The following is a 26,892-nucleotide window of genomic DNA, read 5'->3' on the forward strand; positions in this document are numbered from 1 at the left end:
ATATCCTTAATTAATTAATAATTTTTCAAAAAATATATTTAATAATTAAATTAAATATTTTATTCAAATTATTTAACACATTTTCATTGTATATGAAACAAAATAAGTAGAATTTTATTTTTATTTTTTTGTTAGCTTGGATATCCAACCCGCTATGCGAGCAGACTAATCCCAAGATGACCACCTGGTTTGCGGGTAACCCGGAGTCACTGCATTTGAACCTCCATGGCCACAAGAGAAATTTTATTCCTCATTGGATTTGAACCTGGGACCTCCAAGCACTTTTGACCTTTGTAGCCAAACTCAAACCAATCAGACACCACCCTTGTGGTTTATAACTTTAATTTTTATGTTACATAAACATTGTTAAAATTGTTATATTTGCATTTTGATAACTAAATATATTGAATAATAATTAAAAAAAATATTTGATATGAAAAATGATTATAATAAATAATTAATCAATAATATTAATGTATAATGTATAATTAAGATTGATAAAAATTAATTTTCAATTTATATTAATTAATATTTATTAATATTAGTAATATTTAAATTTTATTGATATTTATTTATAATTAATATGAATAAATAATAATTAATATTAATAAGAGTAATAAAAAAAAGTGAGCTACCAAAGCGTTGCTCCAAGTAGCGTTTCAATAAGCTAGCTTATTTGCATCCAAACATGTACCTCGAAAATAAGCTAGCTTATTTTTGCCAAACAATGTCTTCGGATATATATCTTTAAATAGAAAAAATGTGAGTGAAAGAAAGTACTTACTAGGATCTATAGCTGTACGGGGAAAACTGACTAACAAAACCAGACAGAAAGCAAATACGAAGGTTGATATCAACTCCATGCGTAGGCAGAGCCATTCAATAGCTGCAATGCTACAGAAGAACGGGCGAGCAAAGCAATCAAGAAGATAGAGGTTCCTCTTCATGAACCTTTTTTCTTGTCCAAAACCTCGAATTGTGGCTGCTCCGGCAATGGATTCTCCAAAAAGATTGATGATCGGAGATTTCTGGATGCTAACAATTCGGACCAACTCCCTTGATGAAGCCATGTAGTATTTCTGCATCCATAAAACACGAAATGAATCATTAGCCAACTGATGATTCATTAAAAATATGTAGATTTTATGAAAGTGGTCTTCACGAAAACAGTCTTTCTACCCCCCTTTTGAAGTATATAATATTCATGAGTCAGTTTCAGGGAAAACCACAAAAAATGAAAAAATAAGGAACACCCCGGTAACCGTTCATCCGGAAGGTATGCACATGTGCATATAAGTAATTATAGATTTGTACTGTATGCACATGTGCATAACATGTACACATGCATAAAAACCAAGAAACAACTCCAATCATTGCAGGGTATTCCTCAGTTTTTCACTTTTTGGGAGTTGCTGAACCTCCCTCTAATATTTATATACTACAAATACTCATGTACAGTTTGAACGCTTGACCTCCAGGGAGGTTGTCTACAGGTAACTTGGTAACCACTAGGCCAATGACCCTTTTGGTACTTTCTACCACCTGGAGTAGAGATAAGGTCTGCATACATCTTACCCTCCCCATCTTACCCTCCCCAAACCTGTGTGGGATTTCTTGGGTCTTTTGGTTTGGTTTTGACTTTTACGGTACAAAGTGGTCAAAAGTAATGTAATCACCTGCATCCACAAGCACGCGATTGCCATTGGGACAATAAGAAGCAGCACTTGCCATGTAACCTGAGTCATTACCCCGACTATACCAAGAAGTTGGATCGTGGTCGAAGCAAATCCCCCAAGTCTAAAAGGAATGTCAAGATCAACAACACTTTGATCAACGGATACCTGATAAACCAAATGCAAACAAGCCCAGTAAATCAACAAATACCTGATATGTCACATAGACTCAGGTTCAAGGGAAAACAAAAAAAAAATGGAAAACTGAGGAGCGCCTCAATAACCATTCATTTGTCTAGTATGCACATGTGCATAAGAGTTATTGAAAATGTTTTCTGGTTTCTATGCACATATACATCCGGACAAATTACCTTTTATGCACATATGCATGACGGACAAATGAATGGTTATCAGGGTGGTTCTCAATTTTCCATTTTTTTGTGGTTTTCCCCCGAACCCAACCCGTGTCACATAAACAATTACGGAAACAGAAAATGAAGTATTGCAAAAAAAAGAGAGAATGTATACATACACGATTCAGTATCCGCCCTGCTGGAGTAGAGTCAAAGAACGACATAGGTGCCCTAAAGACATTAATAAGCATTTTCAGAAACAGTTTCTGTGCAGCAGCTAGACCGAATGTAGCTACCAAAACTGCCCTAACAAATATAAACCACGAGCTTCCAAAAGCAAGGGCCATATAAACTGCAATTAGCACTAAATTACTAACTCTAGCTGTGTCCCCTTCTGTTTGTGGATTAGCCCAAGCCATCCACCAGTTACTAGCAATCTGAAGCCCCTGAAATAAAATTTGGGCAATGATAATAAGTGGAATCAATAAACCCTTATACGCTGCAGCCATATATGATAGATAAATCTTCATGCTAATCTTCCCACGTTCCCTTTCCTCTTCTTGAACTAGCTGTTTTTTTCGTGAACGTTTTGCTTTCTTTTTCTCTTTGATGGCTTTGTGGTCTGAAATGGATGCATTTTCATTAGGAACCTTTGCCATGGCATCCATACTGGTTCCAACTGACTCACAATTTGTTATCGATCCATCGAGAGGATGGTGACCATCTGACTCATCATCAGAATGATTGTAGATATCCATGGCTTCAATTGCTTCTTGGTGAGCTGAAACCAAAGTGTTAAAGTCAGTTCCCGCTTGCAAAAGTTCATCGTATTTTCCAGCCTGAATGATTTGGCCTTCTTTAAGAACCTGCAACGTAAAAAATGAAAAGAGTGACGATATTAATCCCATATGCACGCATACATCATTCAAATCAGAGTAGTTTCTGATAACTTTCCTAGGAAAACATTCAAGGTAATAAAGTAATACTATCATCATATATCGAAAAAGTATGCATTTCATCCTATGATGACGGTTAATGAGTTAAAGATCGTTCCTTTATCTATTGGGAGGTCATAGTTTTGAGTTGCAGAAACAACCCTTTACTCCTTTCCACCATTTTTGGTAGAAAGATTGTTTAGATTACTCATGGTTGGAAGAAAGAGCTTGAAAATGATATGATGCTTTATGAATTTAAACCTTCGTGTTTAAGGATCGTCTGAAAGATATGCATTTTTATCCTATGCTGATGGTTATTGAGTTAAAGATCCTTCCTTTTTGATAGGTCATAGTTTTGAGTTGCAGAAACAACCCTTTACTCCTTTCCACCATTTTTGGTAGAAAGATTGTTTAGATTACTCATAGTTGGAAGAAAGAACTTGAAAATGATATCATGCTTTACATATTAAACCTTCGTGTTAAGGATCATGAAAATTGCAACATTTCATTTTTCTGGCAAGCTTACTCGTTTTTTGCATCATCATCATTAAAGGCCTCGAATGTTCATCAATTTTGGTTCACAAGATATCTTTATCTTATCATGGGAGGCATTTGGGACTTTTGGCTATGATCACACACTTCTATATAACTATGTGCCCAATTAATGTTGCAATTTTGATAACGAACAAAACCCCATCAGGAACACACACTTAAAGATATACAAAAGAAGGTTTTACCAGAATCAAGTCAGCAGCCGGAAGAAATTCGACTTGGTGAGTTACAAAAACTACTGTCTTAGCAGCCAATGCTGTCAATATGTATTCCTGAAATACCAAATTTAACGTTAGATCAATCTCAAAACTCGGTAAAATATAGGCTGTGGATACTCTTATGAGTAATTCGAACCTTAAAAAGTTCTGATCCAGTGTGTGCATCCACGGCACTGAATGGATCATCAAGTAGATAAATGTCCGCATCTTGATAAAGTGCTCTGGCTAGCTGTACCCTTTGTTTCTGGCCACCGCTCAAGTTTATGCCTCGATCACCGATGATGGTTTGATCCCCGTGTGAGAAAAGCTCCAAATCTTTTTTAAGTGAACATGCATGAAGTACTCTTTTGTACTTTGCCTTATCCATTGCATTACCGAATAGAACGTTTTCTTCTATATTTCCTGATTGTATCCATGCTGACTGAGATACATAAGCTGCAGACCCACATATTCTCACCTAAACCACAGTAGAAAAGAAACAAAAAAACACGTTAATACGGCTTCAAAAAACCATAAAACATCTAAAAACTCAAGTTTAGACACACTACAACAAAATTGGCTTTATAGGATGCCCAATATGCCTAAGGGTCCGTTTGGTAGCAGCTTAATGAGCTTAATGGGACTCACAGCTTATTCAGTTTTCTATACATGACAGTTTGGTAGTGCTAAATTATATAGAAAGTAGCTTATTCAGTATGCTTCTAGGAAGGAGCTTTATGCAGAAAGCCAAATTTTTCCGGAATCTGCCCCTTCCAATTAAAACACGCTCCGTCCATCCATGAAACAACCCTCCCAAACAAAAACCTCCCCAATCTATACAGACTAATTTAATCAACACAGACAACTTTATCCATACTACTTGATGGAAAACCAACCAAACGGCCTCTAAATGTCCTAATAGACCGCTTTATAGGACCAAACAATTATGCATACTATATAAAGGTCTTATAATAAGTTGATAGAACGTTTTTGGACATCCTAACCAGTTTTTTACGACAATTTGGAATGAAGCATCCAATTAGTTTTTTTTATATGACATAATTAAAAAGTCTCTTATAAAAACAAGTGCCTAGAAAAAGGTGTGTTCATAGGACACTTCTAAAAAGTGTCTTATAGAAAATCTAATAGGAGACTTTATTTCAAAAGTGGCCTAAAAAACTTGTTAGGATGCCCAAGTACGTCTTATCAACTTATTGTAACACTTCTACATATGATGTACAATTGTATGGTTTTATAAACTTAAATTCTATAAAGCAATATATTAAGACACTTGGACATATTTGGCATCCTATAAAGCCGATTTTGTTGTAGTGATATATAGATTTAGGACTTACTTCACCAGAGATTTTGGGAATTTCACCAAGAATGCAAGAAAGAAAGCTAGATTTCCCGGACCCGACGCTGCCACAGACTGCCACACGCATCCCTCTCACAACTTTCATCTGAATACCAGATAACGTTGGCCTTGGAGCAGATGCATCCCACTGGAATTCGCCATCTTTGATTTCTATTGCCATATTCGACATGCCTCTTTGTAATACAATAGTTGCATCTTCTTGCAACTCTTCCTCCTGTAAGAAACCCGTGATTCTATCAAGTGACACTTTTGTTTGAGCCATCATCGAAACCAAATCAGGGAAATTCCTAAGCGGTTCTTGGAGGATCCTGAAAGTGGCTAAAGCCGAAAGAACCCCTCCAGCTGTTAGCTGACCACCGATCAAGATTGAAGTTCCAAAAGTGACCGCAGCCACGAAAATGGGCGAGCTCCAGAAAAAGAAAGTGATGAATGCCTGTGAATATAAAGCCTTCTTAAGCCACTTGAATTCAACACTTCTCATTTCTTCCAGCCTCACTTTATACCTATCTTCCCACGCTTGCGATTTAAGAATCCTCATATTTCTAAGACATTCAGACGTCTTCCTCATTCTATCATCTTTGGCAGCCATTAATTTATCTTGGTAAAGTTCTTGGACTCTTGCTAGAGGGATTGTTATGACTATTGATAGAATGGTGGCGATTAACGTTGCAATACAGGCAATACCGACACTTTTATAAAGAATTGCAAGTGCAAGAATGATCTGCATAGGTAGCATCCAAATGTCGTGTAGATACCAAGCGTAATCCCCTACCCTTTGTACATCGACCGCCATGTAATTTACGATTTCGCCACTGGTGTGACTTTGTCTAGCTGAACTAGAAAGCCTGAGTCCCTTTCGGTAAACCATGGCTGTGAGAGCTGATCTCACATGCATTCCTAGAATATCGACACCAAGATACCACTGGCGGGTGGTTAAAGTTTCAATCAATTTAGCTACAAAGAACACACCAGCAAGAACATAACCTTCATGAGGGAATCTTTCAATTCCACTCAAGAAATCAACGAAATCAGTGATCATATAGGGGCCTACGTATGATACAAGAGTGTATAATCCTGCAAAAATGGCATTCTTGGCTGCTTCTTTCCAGAAAGACTTAAGTAGAGCCCAGGCTAAAGAAGGTTGGTTTTCGACACTTTCAGCCTTTAATCTTTCCCAATTCGAATTTAGAATCTTGTAATTGAACTTTGAGCGATCTTCTGGAGCAAGAAGTGGGATGTCTCTAAGCTCGAGTGGTCTCTTTACACCGATGGAAAGAAGAGAGTTTAGCCACGATAATGTGGCCAAACTAAAGAGACCAGCCTCACTATATGGAGTGACTTTAAGACATCCTGCATCTTCTTCAACCAACAATGGTTCTTGAAGATCAGAACCAATAACACGAATACCCGTAACACCTCTTAAAGCAACAAAACACAGAAAACCAAGAGCTGGGGTGGCTGCAAGATTAGCTAAAAGATGAGAATTCAGGTGTTTTGAGCCTTCAATTGCAAATTCCTTCCCATCAAGATAAAGGGTACATAAACTGATGATAAAAGAAGTAACCCACCATACCCTCATAAGTAATGGGAATCTTTCAAGGGTTTTTGCCTTACAATTAAGTGTCGAAAAGGTCAAAAGAAACCAGGCTAAAAACTGGGCTCCAGGCAACAACAGAGGTTCCCAATTCACACCCTTTTCCCATTGTGCAGATTTTGTAATCAAACAAACACTATCATAACACAAAACCACAGTCTGTAGAAGTAGAACATAAAAGCAACAATAAACTGATGCTTTATAAGCTTTACCGATTTCGACATTGAGAAATTCAGCTTCTACAGCAGCTCCAACTCTTCCATTATCACTGATCAAGGAAACCCTACTCCCAACCTCATCTGCGTCCTCTTTCCTGACCCTATTTCGACGAACATAAACCGCAATCTTTCTCCCGAAAACAATCAAAACTGAAAGGACCATCAATGTCAAATTGAACCCAGTTGCAGTGAGCTCCAAGACCCTCAAAGCTTTGTCAGAACCCATGAGTTTCATACCCATTATCATAGGAATCATTAATCTCAGTGAAGACTATCAAGATGGTTTTTAAAATTGGAATTGGGATTGGGAATGGAATCAAGACGATGAAAACAGTGAGTGATTTAATAGTAAGATTGATTTCAATCGTGGCAAGAGCATTAGACCATGTGGCAATGAATCAAACAGATGGGGGGCATTCTAAAGAAAAAGACTAAAATCAAACTGCAGAGAAATTAGCAAATGAAGACAAAGATCACCTTCATCTTCAAATCCAACACGGACTATCAACAACAAAAAACTTATATAATTTCTCTCCCCCCTTCTCTCTCCTCTCACCTTTTTTTTGTTTTCTTCTTCTTCCTTGCGTGATTATCCCTACAGAAACAGACCCAGACAAACCCAAGAGGAGAGAGAGAGGATTCCTGAGGTAAAAAAATCGAAATCCGATCAAAACCCAATACCAGAAAAATCCAAAAAACCGACTATCTGTGGGTTTTCCTAATGTCAAAAAACAATAAAAACTGGTGTGTGTAATGGAAAGCAGCTCACACAGTCACTCTAGACCTCCCCCACCGCCGGCCCGAGCAATTTCGAGAAAAATATTTCCGATTTCACCACCATCCACCGGCGTTGAGTGCAAAACAGCAGATCATGAAGTCGATGAATGTGGTTGCCGCCTATTTCTTCAAGAATCGAATTTGAGGAGATTATGAAGGTGTAATTATACTCTCCAATGGGGGATATTGCGAATCATAATCAGCAGTTTCAGAGCATACGAGTGTCAATTTCAATTGACTGTGTTTTATGATGGGATCATTGCTGTATGCCCACTCACTATATATAACATGTTTGTCTTTGTTTGGCTGCGTTAAAACCCACAATTCCTTCCAAATAGAAAATGTTAAAATTTGAACCCAAAATTAAGAAACTCAATTTAATCTACAAACAGTAAAACACTGAATTTATGATCTTGGCATGGAACTTTCTGATAGGAAAATGATTAAATGTGTATAATTATACATTACTCTTTTTACAGTTATTATTACAGTTATTTATTACTTTATATCTTATCAGATAAGAAGTTGTAGTTATAATACTGTTTTTTAAGGTAAATTACATGAAGAAGTAACKAACTTTAACTTGATTCTTATTTTGGGTAATGTACTTTCAAAACTTCCATTTTGTTATCTAATATGTAAAGTTTTAAACATTTAAGTACTCGGGTAACGGTTGAAGCATTAACCAGTATATCATGCTGATGTGGTATCCGGTTAATGCTTCAGTAAATAATACTGAGCTGGATACTATATCACTCGCACATCAGCATGGTAACCGGTTAATGCTTTAACGTGTTATGCGGGTACTTAAATGTTTAAAATTTTACATCTTATGTACCAAAATGAAAGTTTTGAAAGTACGTTACCCAGAATAAGAATCAAGTCAAAGTATGTTATTTTCTCATGTATTTACCCTCGTTATAAACTATAGTTTGCAACATGTTTATTTTATGTACACATTTAATTATACTAGAAGAGTACTCGTGTAATGCAGCAAAACACATCTTGATTTTAATGTTTTATTTTATTATTTGTCTTTGTCGATATTATAATACGATTTTATATATTTTTAAGAAAACAATAATGATTCTATTTTTGAATAAGATATCATAAAAATTTGAAAAAAAAAATATATCAATGTTTTTAAAAGTTTTAATTTTTTATGTAATTTCTTTAATTTATTTTTTTATTATAATTTAATTTAAGTTTAATAACGAAAAAATTTATTTTTGGTTTAATAATAATATTTTATAAAGATGATAATTAAGTATTCTGTTATAACTCAATGATTATCCTAATTATATTTTAGATTTTTTATATTTAAAATGAGATGTTTATCTTGTATTTGATTATGTTTATATGTAGTTAGTTACACGAATTCAGATATGGAGTTTTAATAAKTTGTATTTACGCACAATCTACTTGCAATCTTGAATTTTAAGTAATATGCATTAATAAACAGCATTTTACGTATAAAAAATGATTTTTAAGAGTTTTTATCAAATGTTTTATAATATAGTATAGATATATAGATATATATATATATATATATTACGGGAAGAAATAGATGGGAGGAAGTTTTAAAATTAAATTAAATTAAATTTTATGTATTTTATTTTATTTTTTAATTAAAATTAAATTAAAATAAGAATATTACGTATATTTTATCATAAAACATGAGTCAATTTTAACGGACAAAGTGAGTTGTGAAGTCCTACGATGTGTTATTTATTACTTTTTTAATAATATGATAATATTTTAAATAAATAATTATATTTTATTATTAAAATAATTATATTTTTATTATAAAATATTAAAATAATAAGAGCCCCTTTTAGACAAACGAGTGACTCATAAAATCATTAAAAAGTGTTAGTTTATTATTTTTATATTAATTTTTAAAAACTAAGTATCAAGAAAGGATGGTGATTATTTCCTCCATGGGTATAAATCCAAATCATCTTTTTGACCTTTTTACCCTTTATCGAAATTCGTGAACCACTAACGTTGTATCCCTTTTCTACATTATTCACCATAAACGTACGTTGTTCGTTATTTATTATTGTCAAAATACCGTGAAGTTGTATACATAAGATGATTGGTGGATTCGTTATCTGAAAAAGAATATATCGTTTTACATGTTTAAGTTTTGGTAACGAATAATTTAAAACGTTGTTCGACCACTAAGGATATTTTTGTCAATTAATATTATCCACGTCACGTTTCTGCCCGTCGTTGTTGTATTACTGTTAAAAATATTGAGAAAGTACGTATAAAATCAAATTAATAAACTCGTTGTATGAAAAAGATTATCATTTCTGGTGATGAATGATTTGACAGGATCTTCATAACCAAGGGTAGTTTTGTCTTTTAACATTTTCAATAACAACTGTTACAATTGGTACTCTGCTTGTGGACTCAAACCTGGGTGATCTATCCATTATCAGGATGAAGTTTGGGTGAAACTATCTGGAGATCCGAACCGACTGATGCGGAACGCTCCCATACCGATGTACTTTTACATCCCACAGTTTTGGCAGACCGTTTAGTCCCGTTCATCTAGCGCTCGATCGGTAAGCGATTATGCACTCTTTTCAATTGTTAAAATATTACTAAACCGTGTATAAAATATGATTGGTAATTTATATTATGTTTATTGTTTGCTTTTTTGGTTATTAAAGGTATTTTTGTCTTTTAGTGTTGTCCACGATAATTGTGCACCGTTAATGCCAGACTACGTATAAAATATAATTGATAAGCTATATAATTGGTTGTATCTATATACTATATTATAAAACATTTGACAAAAACTCTTAAAAGTCATTTTTTATGCATGAAGTACTGTTTATTGATGTATATTACTTAAAATTCAATATTACAGGTAAATTTGTGCATAAGTATGACTTTTTAAAGCTTCATATTTGAATTCATATAACTAACTTCAGATAAACATAATCAAATAAAGGATAAACATTTCATTTTAAATATAAAAAATCTAAAATATAATTAGGATAATCATTGAGTTMTAACAAAATACATAATTATTATCTTTATAAAAAGTTATATTATTAAACCAAAAAAATGCATTACGGAAATACACAAAAAAAAAAAATAATAGTTAGTTTGGTACTAATATCAATAAAAAATTTCAATATTTTATGATATTTTCGTATTTATATTTTATTCAAAAATAAAAACATTATCACTTTCTCAAAGACCAAATAAAACCGTATTATAACATCAATCGAGACAAAAAAAAAACGAAACAATAAAATCAAGATGTATCTCGCTGCGTTATGTGAGTACCCTTCTAGTGAAAATAACTATATATTATGTTTACATGTTTAAATTTTAGTAACGAATAATTTATTATGTTATTAGATCATTAAGGGTATTTTTGTCTTTTAACATTGTTCACAACAGTTTTGCATCACTCGTCGTTCGTATTAAATTACATAGAATCAAATTGGTAGACTCATAAGGGAAGGAATGTTTATTATGTTACACGTTTAAATTTCAGTAATAAATAATTCAGAATCTGTATTTTTACCAGAAAGGATATTGCCATCTTTTAACTGTTCCATAATAGTTGTGCATCATCCCCCTTTACATGAAAACAAATATGTACTACGTTGCACGTCTAAGTTTTAATAATTACTCATTTAAAATTTTATCTGATCAGTAAGGGTATTTTTGTCTTTTGTAACTTTTCCAGATAGTTGTGTTATTCATTTTAGATGTTATTGTTAAAATATTAAGAATATATATATATATATATATATATATATAAACATGTTCTATGAAAAGGAATATGTATTAAACACATGCTTAAGTTTTAATAATGAATAATGTGTAATGTTATTCGATACTAAAGGTGTTATTGTCTTTTGACATTTCCACAGTTGTTATGAACCATTCGTTCTTTGTGCTACTATCATATATTAATAAATTTGATATGAAATCTAACTGATGTACTTGTAATGTGAAGATATATATATATATATATATATATATCACGTTCATGCATATTGATTGTTTCTATGTTCATGTTGATCATCCATAATCATATTGTAAAATATACAGACGCAATGAACTCGTTTGATTAAGGATGTTAACTGTTGAAGTGTTATTGATTATTTCTCAAAATACATTCATATATGAACAACCACAAATAATATAACTTACAACACGTTTGTATAATTAAGACAAATAAATTGGTTAACAAACATATATATATATATATATATATATATATATAACACGCATATCAGTTACACGTGCTTTCATAGTGAATGGTGAAAAGTGTTTTTCGATCACCAAAGGTGTTTTCATCTTCTAACATTCCCACTACAACTGTACACTTCTAGGTATTTGTATTACTGTTAAAAATATATATATAAAAACTACACGTAAATGTTTATTAACAAACCTGTTTTGGTAACAAATAATGTAACATGTTTTCCCGATGATGGGCAAAATCCRGTGCCCAAATAATTTTCCATGTGACCATGTTCATTTTTTGTTGGACAAACACGATGATTAAATTCCCAAATAATTTTTTATATGCAATAATTGAGTTTAAGGTTCGATTTCGGTTTCTTCTTTATTTTCGGTTTTATATTTATGTACCCTCATATCTTGTCGGGATATGAAGCCCATTGTATTATAAGTGGTTAATCATGTGAGCACCACAAAAAGGTTACAAACCCGTGAAAACCAGTTTCAACGTATTTTTTCTCGTTACACTATGATTTAATGTACTGTTTTGCATATATTTGTTTCACAATGTATTAATTTCACATGCATTTGTCTTCACAATATGAACCTTTTTAACCTGTATTTTTCGTTCCACACCGCAGTATAAACAAAAAAGTTTCAGATGTATTTTTTTTATAATGAGAACACAGAGTTACGTGAAACAATTAATACATTCTATCATATAACTTTTAATGGAAAAAATCATGTCAAAATATTTTGATATTAATTATAACAAACTTAAAACGTTTTTATGGTTTTTATTTAATAATTCACCTTGTATTATATTATGTTTGAAGTTCGTCATATTTATTGTAATCACCGAAAAAAATTAAACGTTTAAGTACTTAATATTTATTAAKCTGATCATTAAAACCAGTAATAAATTCAAGTCTTTTCATCATTACCTCTAACTTCGAACTGTAATTTTTTTAAGGGGCCGTGTAGCAAACAGTTACAGAGTAAGGGGCCGTTTACCGAACGCTTACTCAGGTAAGTGAATACCAAGTCATATTATCTTTACGGATGAATATGRTAAGGACCAAGAATCTTACCCGGTAAGAGCGAGACACGGACCAAGAGTCTTACCCAGTAAGTGATGGCGACGACTCTTACCACGGTAAACGTTTACCGGGTAAATTGTTCTATGCGATACCGTTTTGGTGGACTAAAATCTTACCCACTAAGTCAATGATAGTGTTAAATTTTGTCAGTAAACGCCTTACCGGGTAAGTGTTTGRTAAACGACCCCAAAATGTTTATCAACAAGAACATCCCTCTCAATTACCTCACCAAGTGATATTATCGACAATCAAAATGGATTGTTGATAATCATTTACCTGATAAACGCTASTCGATTCTCACTTATAAGGTAAGATTTTTGGTTCTTGTTATGTCTCTTACGAAATAAGTTCTCAATCGTTATCATGCTCGTTAAAATTAGTTTTATTTAAAATAAATATTTAAATACATAAATATTTTAGTATCTCATATGTTGTAAAGTTTTAAATTAAATAAGTAAAAATAATATTTCAAAAAAATAAATAATAATTATATTATTTTTAGAGGCTAATATTTATTTGATCCATAGCTTCTGACACTCAAAAKTGGCAATTTATTCCACAACTTATGGGGCCACGTGCTAGCACGTGATACTTGTAACTTTATTTTTACCACATTTTATTCATGTCACATGGGATATTTTTAGACCTTGGTAGGTTTGTACATATTATATATATATATATATATATATATATATATATATAATATATAATCAAATGAGAACTCTTTTGTTTGTGGCAATTGTGAGATTTAATTTCAATCATAAATCAAATGTTAAATTAGGTATTTAATAATTTTGGTAATTTTTAACTTAAAATATTAATTGAGGGTATTTTAAAGATTTTATAAATATCATTTATCATCTCTCATTTCCCTCTCTCTGGCGAATCTTATTTGACAAACCTTATTCCGATGAAATTTATGGGAACATAAAATACACATTGTGATACCTACAAACGATATTCACTGTGATACCTAGATATACATACAAGATGCACAATGTGATACCCTTTGTAAAACAATGAAAATAACGAAAATACACACTATGATACATTTCATAAAACAAAAAAAATACATTGTGATACACGTGAAACAATATGAACGTTATCACTATAATACAYTTTGATTCACAAACGTCTTTAARATACGATGTATATTAGGTAATTGATATATTAGGTAACTAATTTTAATTAAATGTTACTTCTAAAAAATTTAATTAAATATTTTGATTAATTGTCAAAAATAGAATTACCATATTATTCTTAAATATCTCAAACGAATGGTTCATATTAGATCTCACGATTTCCACAAACTAATTAGTTCTCCCTTGAATATGCCACAGTGTGTGTGTATATATATAAATATATATATATATATGTGTGTGTGTGTGTGAGAGAGAGAGAGAGAGAGATTAGATTTGGTAATTCATGAATATTTTGTATATGTTTTTTAATCGTAAAATGTTTAAGTCAACTTTGCGCACACCTCAACTAATTTAAAGGTCCTAAAGAATAAAGAAGAAAATCCTCAATGACCTTACAGGACTTGAACCGGTGACTTCTAAGAAGAATGTTCTGCTCAACGAACCAATAGTAAAAACTCTTAATAAGACAYTAAAAAGTTAAAAAAACAAAAAAAGAAGTAAATATTGCATTGTAAAAACCGCTCATAGGGTCATGGCATCAGACACGAGCCTGGAGCCACAATGCGCCACAATGGCTRTTGTTGCGAGCCTTTTACAACATTGAAAAATATAACAGATATTATGGGAAAAAGAGGGCAAATTCTAATATTTATTGAAACGTTACTTCAAGCAGTATTTCAAAAAATTGACTTATAACTAACCGAACATGGTTTTTAAAATAAGTTAGTTTATAGTTGACAAACATGACTTATATATTCCTTTTTTTGTAACCATGGGTTTTCAGGTCAACTCACACGCATGGACTAATCCCGAGAAACCACGAATGGCATCGAGTCATCGTAGGCGAACCTCCAAGGTCACAAGGACTTTAGCAGTGCCCGGATACAACAATGAACATTGGCTCTCAGCTTTGCTGTAAAATGCAACATTTATTAAAAAAATGCTTTATTCGTTACARACAAATTTGATCTACATTTCTAGCAATACCATAAATGATTAAAACTGCGTTAAATTTCTACGATCTCATGCAACTTAAAAAGGATAAAAACGTAATTTCATCATCTTATCACAAAACAAGGATTTTGAAGGAAAACAAGTTACCACAGGTTTTTTGTCTTATTGATCGAGTGTACTAAAGTAAGCCCTTTCTTTAAATCTTTCTAATTCCATATGTCGTACAAAACCTGTAAATGACAATTCTACCCTTTCTTAGAATCTACAATAAAAAAAAAGATCATTAACACGAAACACACTTCAAGAAATTTCCCACTTTTGTTCATAACAAACTTTCCTTTACAGGCTATACAATAATTGACCTGAATAATTATAGTGCCAGATGATACAATCATTAATGCATATACGTAACTGGGTATAACAAGATAACCTCGATGGTTTGGATATTTAATTTGACGGGTCGGGATTCGGAAATATCGTTTTATTTTCAGATATTAAGAATAATTGAATCATATATAAGACTTGAGATCACGTAAGACCAACTTGTTTTTGTGAGACCATTTTTTTACACTTGAAACTTCACACAAAAACACCGTGAAGGTAACCTTCACAGTGTTTTTGTTGTGAAGTTTCAAGTGTAAAAAAGTAGTCTCGTGGATCTCAAGAAAACAGGTTGGTCTCATGTGAACCCAACCCTCATATATATAATATATATATGTTTAATATAAAATAAACATTATGATGACTAATTTTCTGAATAATGTATTTATAATCCCCACAAATAGAGACAAAAAGTTAACAACGCCAACCCTACAAACTTTTGAGATTGATTTACAGATTTAGTAGCTATTTACCAAAAGCTTTATCTGATAAATACTTATCGGGATATTTGTGTTATTGGATGAACATGACAAAAACCAAGAATTTTACTCAAAAAGTGAGGGTGACGGCTCTTACCCGGTTAACGCTTAGTAGGTTGTGACGCCTTTTTGATGACCTATAATCTCACTCGATAAGTAATTGATGGTGTTGACTCCTACAAGTAAACGCTTACCAGGTAAGTTTTTGGGTAAACGGTCTTTTAGTCTTGATTTTGGACCAATCGTGTAACAAGATACAAATCATAAAGCTACTTCCATAATTATTTTATTTTAAGGACGTATGAAAAACCGTGAAGCAGAGGACCTGTATGTAACATCCCGTCCCACATCGGTTGGTGAGGTGAACAAAGCACTCCTTATAAGGGTGTGGATACCTCATCCTAGCATGACCGGTTTTGGGGCTTGCGTTGTGCGGCTGCCAGAAACAAAACCGTGCGACTACTGCTTTGTGGTATAGCGGGCAGGTTAGTCAAAGCGGACAATATCATGCTACGGGGTTCTGGGGGCGTTACACTGTAATTCATTCAAAATTTGATATGTTAAAAAATCTGGTACATAACTTCAAATAAGATTTTAACTAAACTTGTGACTTTTCTCATTAGTATGAAACCATTTTTTTAACAGGTCAACGACCCTTCCTAATCTTACGATTAACCTTTTTATGTACAATGATCAAAAGTTTATTTCAATCAACCACAAAAGTGGTGTCTGATTGGTTTGAGTTTTGGCTCCAAAGGTTAAAAATGTCTGGAGATTCCAGGTTCGAATCCAAAGAAGAATAAAAATCCCCTTGTCCGAATCCATGGAGCTTTAATAAGTTGTACTTGCATACAATTTACTTGTAATCTTGAATTATAAGTGATGTGCATTAATAAACAATACTTCATGCATAAAAAATTATTTTTTAGAGGTTTTGATCAAATGTTTTATAATATAGTATAAATAACATATTCTTTATAATTTCTTCAAAACAAAAAAATAAATGTCAAAATTTCTAAGAAAATACTTTCACCTTCAACAATTTAGGGTAAACTACAAATTTGGTACTTGTGGTTTGTTGGAAGTAACACTTTTCATCCCTACAGTTTCATATTACAAGATGGTCATTAAGGTTTGCAAATGCGTCGGGATTTGGTTTCTCAATCTAACGACCATTAAGAGATTCCGTTAAATGAGAAGCATTTTCGTTCTTTTATCAATTTTTCGTCTTTTACCTAATCGAGATGGACCTTTTGATTTTGGTTCTTACGGTTTTTGACCGAGTAAAAACAGAAAAAGATCAATAAAAGAACAAAATGACACTTATTTAATGACCATTAGAAAGAGAGAGACCAAATTCAGACGTTTTTTGCAAACTACGATGATCATCTTCTAATTTTGAAACTTCAGGGACGATAAATGTTATTTTGACAAACTACAAAGACCAACAAATGTTCAAACAATTTTGTGAAAACGAAGAAAATTCAAGAACGAAGATATTAAAGAAAAAACAGAAAATGCAAAACATCTTTTGTGAAAACTGTCTAAAAAAGGACATTTTGCAACCAGCTGCAAAAAAAACAATTCTGAAGGGAAAGAAGCTTGAAAAAGTAGCATCGTACTTTCGATGATCATTCATATCTGTAAGATAAGTTTCCTCACATAATTTAATTTTTTAAAATTACCCCGTGTAATACACAGGTTCGAACCTAGTTTCTTATAAAATGGTAATTCTAAGCAACCTTTTATAAAATGATAATCTTTAAGAACAAGACTCAATAATACAAGATTAGATATATCACCAATCGGTGGGTACCGTCCAAAAGGTACCAAACTATCGATGCCAACGTGCTTGAAATTTCGTGTTCGCCTTGCAAATACTGTTATATTTTACTGTAAGTCGTGTCAATTCTAGATTAAATAGATTTTATATAAATATGAACAAAATTCACAGACCAAGATCATTGAGAAAAAAGAGCTTTAAAAGATTGAGTTACAGTGAGAATGAAAGTTATTGTGAGAATGGTAAGAAGAGATATCCACCTTTTGATCGATCCTAATTAAGCAGTTCCAAAACTAGATCAACACTAATAAGAAGCACCTGATCAATTCCCTTTTAAAATGCAATTCATGGGTTGGTATGAGATTAAAAGTAATCAAGGGTCCAAATATCTTATTATCATTCTCATTTTAACTTTCTGTTCTCACATATCCTTAGTTTTTCTTAAAAGACAACACATTATCAAGAAAAAAACCCCAACTAAGGAACACCAAAAAGCACCCGACCGACATTTTGTAGAAACCTGGTCAACAACGACAACAATACAAAAACATGAGTCAACTCACATTACAGGAACTTGACCAACAACCACAAGTAGTAAAAGAGACAAGAATACATACGAAACAACATAAACCACAAAGATGATGTTTGATTGGTTTGAGCTTGACTCCAAAGGTAAAAAGTACCAGAAAGTCTCAAGTTCAAATCCAAAGAGAAATAAAAATCCCCTTGTGGCCACGAATGTTCAAATACGGTGACTTTGGGCTATCTACAAAACAGATGGTCGTCTTGGGATTACTTGGCTCACATAGCAGGTTGGATATCCAGGTTAATAAAAAAACAACATACAAAAGATTAAAACAACCATCAAAGAATAAGTAAACGAAGATCAAGAAACCCCACAACAACTTCTTCTAAAAAACACGTTTAAATTAAATTMAACGTTGTATTTAATAATAAATGATCATAATCATGTTTTCTTTAAAATCATCAAAAACATTAAAAGATTATAAAGTTGTTATTGTTCTTTTTTTAAAATTAACCTGAATATYCAACTCGYTTTGTGAGCCGACTAATCCCAGAACGATCACATGCTTTACAGGTAGCCARAAGTTATCGCATTTGAACCTTCGTAATTTTTATTTCTTATTGGATTTRAACTCGAGACCTTCAGACGCTTATGATATTTAAAGTTCAAATTTAAATCAACGAGACATCATTTTTATTGTTGTTTTGGTGAATGGTCATGTAGTCGTATTAATTTCACAACAATACAAAAAATCTTAAAAGAAAACACGTTTGTTTTAAATTAAATTAAAAGTTATATTTAAAGATAYTCAGTAGATAAATGGACGAGTTCTTTACACGTCAGCATAATTAATGCACTTCTCCAACGGCAATAATTTCACGATCAGCAATTAATTAAATGCAAACAGAAGGGGCAAAAAATTGGGTGAGTAAAGCCCCACCTCATAAATGTAGACTCGCACGTTTCTACATTTTGGTTCCCAAATCTATGGAACATTTAATCAATATACATTTCTATTTATGTATATCTAAAACCATAGGTCATTTCCGTTAACGACATTTATTTTGAGACGAAAAGAATAATAAAAAGATTACAGACAAATAAAACATGATTTATTTAATTATATTCAGGCCAAGCTTCAAAGTCTGATCAGACCGAAATCTTAAGGGCATACTTAGGCCTAGGACCAGCTAAAGAAGTCTGATCTAAAAAGCCCGAAAAAGTCTGACTTAAAAAAACCTGACAAGACTCTTTTTCTATCCTAAAGCCCGATTTTGGTCCAAGAAAAATTGTGTCTGTTTTATGCTCGTTAAAAACAAGCTTCCAAGGCCCAGGCCCAGGCCCGGTCTAAGAAAAATTGTGCTTGTTTTTTGCACATTGAAAACAAACTTCGAAGGCTCGGGTCCGTGCCTGAAGGAACCAGGCCTTGTACATCTCCAGTTAAAACGATACGTGATTCAAGACTAACAAGTAAAACTTGAAAAACGAATGAGAAAAAAAAAAGTTCAAAATATGAAACAACAAAAAATGATTCAATTTAAAAGGTAAGAGGTAATCTGTTTAGTTCTAAAAAGATGGTTCCAGTCGAAATCTGTTCCTGCATTCTCAACCTTTTTATTGTTCTCGTTGAAACCTCCCTTGATCGTATGTATTTCTACAATGTGAAAATCACACATTTATGAATATCCGCCGGCTTCAATTTTTGAAAACGTTGCATTCGACTATGACTTCCCTCTCTAGTGTGTGTATGTGTATACATAGGTAACGGATATACGCTATCATTTGTAGCACCCACATTGAACCGGTCCCACAACCATCATAAGAGAGAAAAATCGCAGTATTCCGAAGACCATATAGATTGGTGTCCGGCTTCGAACCCATGATCTTATTATGGATTCCCACATCCTCACTGCTAAAATGATTTAGCAGAAAAATAACATTAAGATGATGGAAAACTAAATGGAACCAAAAATATACGATTGATGAGAGATGTCTAGGGGATGAATTGCACGCATCCTGAGGTGTTAATTGTTGTATGCGTAATCATAGAAAGGCGAAACTGCAAAGTAATCAAGACGAGGTTTCGATCCAATGGTAYGTGTTCAACCATAATTGATCCTTGAAGCATATTCCGGTCATGGTTGTCCCTGGCGTTGGTGGAGTCGTTGCAGCATTTTCCGTCGAAATTAGCATTCCCAACCGCTAGGTTCGGTGGCAACATGGATTGTTAGGGTTATGAAACTAATATAGTTCAATCCAGATAAATGCTTGATTTCGCAGGAGGTAGAAGACCACGTGTGAGAGAATATGACTCGACAAAGGGGTTGTTTGGTTGGTTTTTCATTAATGTCTTGTTTGTTAGCAGCTTAATGAATTTAATAGGGTTTACAACTTATTCAATTAGCTATACTGCATGTACATGACTGTTTGGTAGTGAGTTAATGATATATAAAATGTTTATCCAGTAAGCTTATAGGGAGGAATTTTATGCAAAAAAAAAAAAAAACAAGTTTTTCCCAAACCTTTACGTCCCAATTAAAAAACACACTCCTTTCATATATGAAAAAACTCTTCCAAACAAAACATTTCCACTCTATACATAGACTAATTGATACAAGACTTAATAGAAAACCAACCAAACAGCCCTTTAGTCATGTGCTATCTGTCAGTAATTAATTTGTCGGTGTAGATTGAAAATGTTTTTTTGTTTGAGAGAGTTTTTCATAWATGAAATAAACATGTTTTTTAATTATGAGATAAATTAAAAAAAAAGTTGACTTTATGCATATAGCTCCCCCCCTAAAAACTTACTGAATGAGTCACTTTCAATATCATTAAGTCACTACTAAACAATTATGGCGCCCGAATAAGTTAGTGCATCGCGTTAAGCTCATTGAGCTGGTAACAAACATCCCCTAAGACTAGTCCAAAGCAAACATAACTACTAACAGACAAAGCATCAAACACCTTACGTGCATTCCAACAAGATACTACAAACTCTCAATTTTAAAGCAATCAAAACTCAACAAAATCCAAATTAATCAACTAGAACTACAAATTATCCTGTGTTATATAACAATCGAACTCTAATCCCGAGGTGATTAGGTATTCAAYTTGTTTGAACTACGCTAATTTCAGTAAGATAACCCTAATTTCAACATCGAAAACCAATCATAACCCAAACCAAACTAATTAAATTCAAATAGAGGAGATATATTCGGGATTTACCTGAGTTSAAGAAAATTACTCGCTTTGAAGAAGACATCTGGAAGTCAGAATTGGTGGTTATGTTTTAGAACAAATGAATATAAGACAGTTTGGCCGAGTGGTCTAAGGCGCCAGATTTAGGCTCTGGTCCGAAAGGGCGTGGGTTCAAATCCCACAGCTGTCAAATTAATTTTTTGTTTTTTTTTGTATTTATATAGGTGTTAATTGATTAAAATCCAACGGTTTAGATGAATTTGATTTGGTTTCATCCATTCAACAATCGGATGTTGGATTTTGGMATTCGATCTAATTTGGTTTTATTTATTGGAAATTATTATTGGTTTAGGCGAATGATCATGTGAGAAACGTAAAAAGAGATCTGAACACTTGATCATCTTTAAACTTATGTCTACCGATGAATTGTGTTTTAGAAGAAACAATTGATCAGGTGGAGTTCATTAGTCTTGACATTCAATTAAGATTAATGCAAAGGTGAAGATCTCTTCTTACGTTTTTCACTATAACTTCATTTCTTACCGGAACCCAATATTGGTAATCTATTGAATCGTATTAGATYCATCTATTATTTTGATCTAATTCTAAAAAAAAAACTGATCAACCGTTTCAATTAATTTATTCGTATATTTTTTTAGGTTACTAAAAAAATTTACATATAAATATAAACTGAAAAACAATATTGTAAAATGTTAAAAATTATATATGGTTATTAATGGGATRGTATTTGGATTGTCATCGAAAAACCGACCAATTCAATTTGAATGTTGAGAATTTCGATCGGATCCGATTCAATTACAACTGGATATACAATTATGGTCGGTTGGTAGTTTAAATTGGATCAGATGAATTTCTACACACTCTTGTATAAACACATTGATAACATTGATATCAATTTATCAAATTATATTATAGTTTTCARTTAAGTGAAAAAAAAATACCACACAAATTCTTACTGATATTATATGAAATAAAAATACGTTTATTAAACGCTTACCGGTATGACTCCACATATTTGCTTTATCGGGTAACAATCCTAAACACCAAAATGGAATGATGGTATACATTTATCACCCGATAAGCATTTATCGGGTAAGACAATCTAGCCTTGTCTCACCTCTTACCGGACAATATTATCGGTTCTTATTATGTTCTGCTGGTAAGGTAATTGACCCGTTAAGTATTTACGGACATGAGTCAATACTTTCACTTACCTTGTCGGGTAACAATCCCGAACATCAAAACGGATTGATGGTATGTATTTATCCCTCCCCTMTTATATCTTACTGGGTAAGTTTCTYGGTTTTTYYTATGTTCAMCCRGTAAGGTAATTGYTSCGGTAAACRCTYAACGGTAAGYGTTTGGTAAACAACTCCCAAGTAAAATAAGTGACTGAATAATAAAAGAGTAAATTACATTTTTAGTCCCTGTGGTTTGYTGAAATTTCTATTTTCATTCTTATGGTTTACAAATCATTTATATATTAATTCCTCATACATAAAAATAGTATTTTGGCCTCATAGACGAAAATAAAAATGAATTGYAAACTATAGGGATGAAAAACGAAAATTTTAAACCACAGGTACTAAAAACGTAATTTACTCATAATGAAAAAAAATAAATTCAATAAGAATWTTCGAGTCATAATTCGTAACAACAAGGACTCTGTGGCCCAATGGATAAGGCGCTGGTCTACGAAACCAGAGATTCTGGGTTCGATCCCCAGCAGAGTCGAATGTTTTCATTTTTGGGCAAATTCATTTAGTAAAAAGGCCAAATTGGATGATAAAGTAACAAACTTTAACTTAATTTCTATTTTGGATAATGTACTTTCAAAACTTCTATTTTGGATAATGTACTTTCAAAACTTCTATTTTGATACTTAAGATGTAAAGTTTTAAACATTTAAGTTCCCGGATAACCGGTTATCATACTGATGTCGTATCCAACTCAGTATTATTTGCTGACGTGGTTAGTGACATGATTTTTTTTTTAATCTAAAATTAGTCTTTTTTTTAATCTAAAATTAATCTTCAACTAGTTACCCAGATACTTAAATGTTTAAAACTTTACATCTTAGATACCAAAATGAAAGTTTTAAAAATACGTTACCCAAAATAAGAATCAAGTTAAAGTACGTCACTTTTTCATGCAATTTGCACCAGTAAAAACCTTATTTCTACGGTATTTGTTTGGTTTACTCTTCTTAAAAAAGGTTTGACAGTGTTACAGATATCATGCATACGCTAATCGATAAACAACATAAACTTTTAACGACCGCTTGGATCAACGATGTTCGTTTTTATTGTTTCCGTCAACCGAATTGTATGTGCAATTAYCATCCTAACGGGTAACGATATCTAGATATCATCATATCACGAAAACTTCTAACTTTCGTATGATCTAAAAGAATTATATCGTGTTTATAAGAACAACCCATTTAACACGGATGTTTCAGCAATTATGTTAGACTGCGAGCCGATCACGTAGCAATCACATAGACGGTTTTTAGGACACTAGAAATCAAATGGAAACTTGACCTATGAACTCTCTAAAAGAGTAGAGGCTGCTTCTTGAAAAAGCTTCCAAGCTGCAACAACATGCCTCTCTTCCGTCAATGGAGCTCCGACAACAAACCGTAGGACGTATTTTCCCGATAGAACCTGAAAAACGAATTCCACGAGCGAAATCTGATTAAGAACCAAACAGACCCGTATATATTTCACCCRAAAGTGGGAACCTATGCAAACCAAATCTAATTATGAATCAAGCATGTAGAAGTAGAGTCTGGGGGTAAGATGAATGCAAACCAGATCAGATTACGAACCGAACAAACTGGTATATATCTTACTCGAAAGTAGGGTTWAAGGGAAAGATGTATGCAAACCAGATCAAATTACGAACTAACAAACTCATATCATCGTAATTGACTTTTTGTTGTAAAACGATCATTTTTCTTGTGTTAATGCCGAAAAACAATGGTTTGCAAGTGTGAGAACTTGAGATGGATTGAAGAATACGAAGATGAACAAACTAAACCAAACAAACTCGGTATATCCCATTCAGAGATATGGTCTTTTTTTTGTGTGTGTTTTTTTTGGGGGGGGGGGGAGATTCCCCCCTTATAGGTGGAGGTTCAAATGAGAACACCTTCATTTTACGAAAATGCAAGAAACCTTTGTCATATGTGATAATACATGTTAGGACCTGATGGTGTGGCGACTAGGTCACGCCAAAGGTTTCCCACATCTAGTTTATATTACATGTGATGGACTACAATATCACATGTGATTAACTATAATAAAATGGTGTTCTCATGTTTTCGTAAAATGAAGGTGTTCTCATTTGAATCCTTCCTTACACAAAGTATATACAATAATTTAACATCAAGAATGTCGGTTTTGGAAGTATTGTGGAAATGTAAATGCCAAAAAAACTATTATAAGTTCATTCATGCAAAAATGTAGCATAAGTTTAGCAAAAAAATCAATCATTGAATGTAGATAGACACAAACGGATTAAAATATTTCTAAAAAWAGAAAGGCGTATACCGTATGAGAGATGAAGATCTTCCCAGATGAGTTGATGGCATCCAAGAGGTCGCGGTTGAGTTCGTTTACAYGGTCTTCGTTTTTGTTGGCAGGTAAAAGGCGAAAGCAAACTAATGAAAATGTTCGAGTGGCAACAATCTGAAAATGGAAAGTGTTTATGAGATATGGATGTCCGGTGAAAATTGCAACAATTACTTTTTAGCAAATCTCAAAGCTAAAATCACCAAATTTTCCCATTGTCATTGTTACCATTAAACAATTTATAACGTTAATTTTCATGTAAAATGTTGCAGATTTTGGTATCTAAAATACCCTTTTAAGTTATGACAAAGTAAAGATATGGACCTGAATTGATAACGTCAAATTTTTCATAATGATGATGAGGGGTAAAAAGGTAAATTACGTATCTAGGTAACCATGAAAATGTTGAGATTTCTTTTTTGAAGTCTATTTTAGACTCCATCCCAAAATAAATGTCCACGATGAAAAAGSYTTGTAGTTTCAGAAATATGTAATTATTACACTTTTTAATTAACTAAATGACAAATTTACCCTTGACAATGGAGAAAGTAATARACTTTGCTATCTCATAACTAAGGGTAGAACTGGWAAGTAGACRCTTATTCTGAAAACCGACACTTATTTTCAGATAAACTAAAATARAAATGTTAACACTTATTTCGAGAGAGAGGGAATGTACGGCAAAACTCACACACAACCCTCACTGGTAACCCAAGTACCACTAGGCCAATCACTTCTTGTGATTTTAGTGGCATATCGTTATCRTAAACAAGAAATCTAAGTGATTCGGTCTTACCTCAAATCTTGGGTCCTGAGCAACAAGATCTCCAAAATGTTTAGCCAAGTTGATATGGTTTCGTATGTAAGCCTGAAGATTTTYGACCCCGTAAAGCCGTAACACCATCCACAATTTCAAAGATCTATCAAAGAACACGAATTATAATCGGAAAAAATAGTTGTTTTTTAGTAATCTTGGAACAATGAATGCATASAAATAGAATGATTATGCGCAAGTGAAAGGTCTCTTTTACCCTTTATTGTGAAAATGAATAAAGTATCATACCTGAATCTACGCCCGAGAGGAATTTGCCAATCTTTGTAATCTACAACCGTATTACCTTGTGAAGCCTATATACATACAGGATTAYAGATACAGGGCAGGTTCAAATGAGAATGACAAAAATGCTGAAAATATGAGAATGACAAAAAAAAATGAATGAAAAAGTATTGTTTATGTCATAATAAAGAGAATAAAAATGCTCGTTTTGTTTGCTCCAATTTTGGGTATATTCCATATTTTCGATTAAAAAATAGGATGGGGGGAGCTTGTTTTAAAAMATTGTAACTTCCTTCCTAATCACATCCATTGGATCGTCTGATTTGATGGTTGAAATCTATTCTCACCTTCTCAACCATTTTGTCATTCTCATTTGGACCTCGYTCAGTGTGTGTGTATATATATAGGGTCAAGAACACGAAAAACAACAAAAAAACTAAGGAACACCGTGGTAACCTTTTATCTGGACAGTATGCACATGTGCATACAAGTAATTTGTAAGCAATTTGTCTGGTATGCACATATGCATAAAAACCAAGAAGCAACTTCAAATTACTTGTATRCATATGTGCATATCGTCCGGATGAATGGTTTTTTTGGACGGGTGTCCCAGGCTATCTGGACTAATCCCGGCAAATTGTGACCGCAAGAAATCAACCCTGATAAATTCAGTGGCCACAATTGTTATGTACGTCTGGAATCGAACCTTGGGCAGATGGGATATTCCAACACATCCCCCCAAGACCTCAACCACTAGGCCACAACCCTTGGGGTTTCGGAT

The 26,892-nt window shown here is 33.0% G+C and overlaps 2 protein-coding genes and 2 non-coding genes across 6 annotated transcripts in view; 2 read left to right on the top strand and 2 right to left on the bottom strand.

Annotated features, from left to right (window-relative positions):
- The window catches only part of LOC112512669 (ABC transporter C family member 5-like), a 13,821-nt gene extending 5,898 nt beyond the window's left edge, over positions 1-7,923 (bottom strand). For 2 of the 3 annotated variants that reach the window (XM_025118747.1, XM_025118749.1), the window contains exons 1-6: positions 5,066-7,923; positions 3,868-4,188; positions 3,699-3,785; positions 2,206-2,892; positions 1,677-1,841; positions 785-1,079 (exon numbers count right to left, since the gene is read on the bottom strand). In XM_025118747.1, coding sequence (XP_024974515.1) covers positions 785-1,079; positions 1,677-1,841; positions 2,206-2,892; positions 3,699-3,785; positions 3,868-4,188; positions 5,066-7,156 — 3,646 coding nt within the window. In that variant the 5' untranslated portion in view covers positions 7,157-7,923. The remainder of the gene's footprint in view (positions 1-784; positions 1,080-1,676; positions 1,842-2,205; positions 2,893-3,698; positions 3,786-3,867; positions 4,189-5,065) is intronic. The other variant, XM_025118748.1, reaches the window with a different exon arrangement.
- Positions 7,924-21,571: 13,648 nt separating this feature from the next.
- Positions 21,572-21,651, top strand: TRNAL-UAG. Its single transcript has one exon. It is a non-coding gene; the product is annotated as a tRNA-Leu (tRNA).
- Positions 21,652-23,143: 1,492 nt separating this feature from the next.
- TRNAR-ACG lies at positions 23,144-23,216 on the top strand. The gene has a single exon. It is a non-coding gene; the product is annotated as a tRNA-Arg (tRNA).
- Positions 23,217-23,856: 640 nt separating this feature from the next.
- The window catches only part of LOC112512074 (tyrosine decarboxylase 1), a 10,750-nt gene continuing 7,714 nt past the window's right edge, over positions 23,857-26,892 (bottom strand). The window contains exons 10-13 of the mRNA XM_025117872.1: positions 26,118-26,182; positions 25,851-25,974; positions 25,034-25,171; positions 23,857-24,145 (exon numbers count right to left, since the gene is read on the bottom strand). Coding sequence (XP_024973640.1) covers positions 24,023-24,145; positions 25,034-25,171; positions 25,851-25,974; positions 26,118-26,182 — 450 coding nt within the window. The 3' untranslated portion in view covers positions 23,857-24,022. The remainder of the gene's footprint in view (positions 24,146-25,033; positions 25,172-25,850; positions 25,975-26,117; positions 26,183-26,892) is intronic.

The sequence above is a fragment of the Cynara cardunculus genome, assembly GCF_001531365.2.
Source record: "Cynara cardunculus var. scolymus isolate 2C chromosome LG 5, CcrdV1, whole genome shotgun sequence".
NCBI lineage: Eukaryota > Viridiplantae > Streptophyta > Magnoliopsida > Asterales > Asteraceae > Cynara > Cynara cardunculus.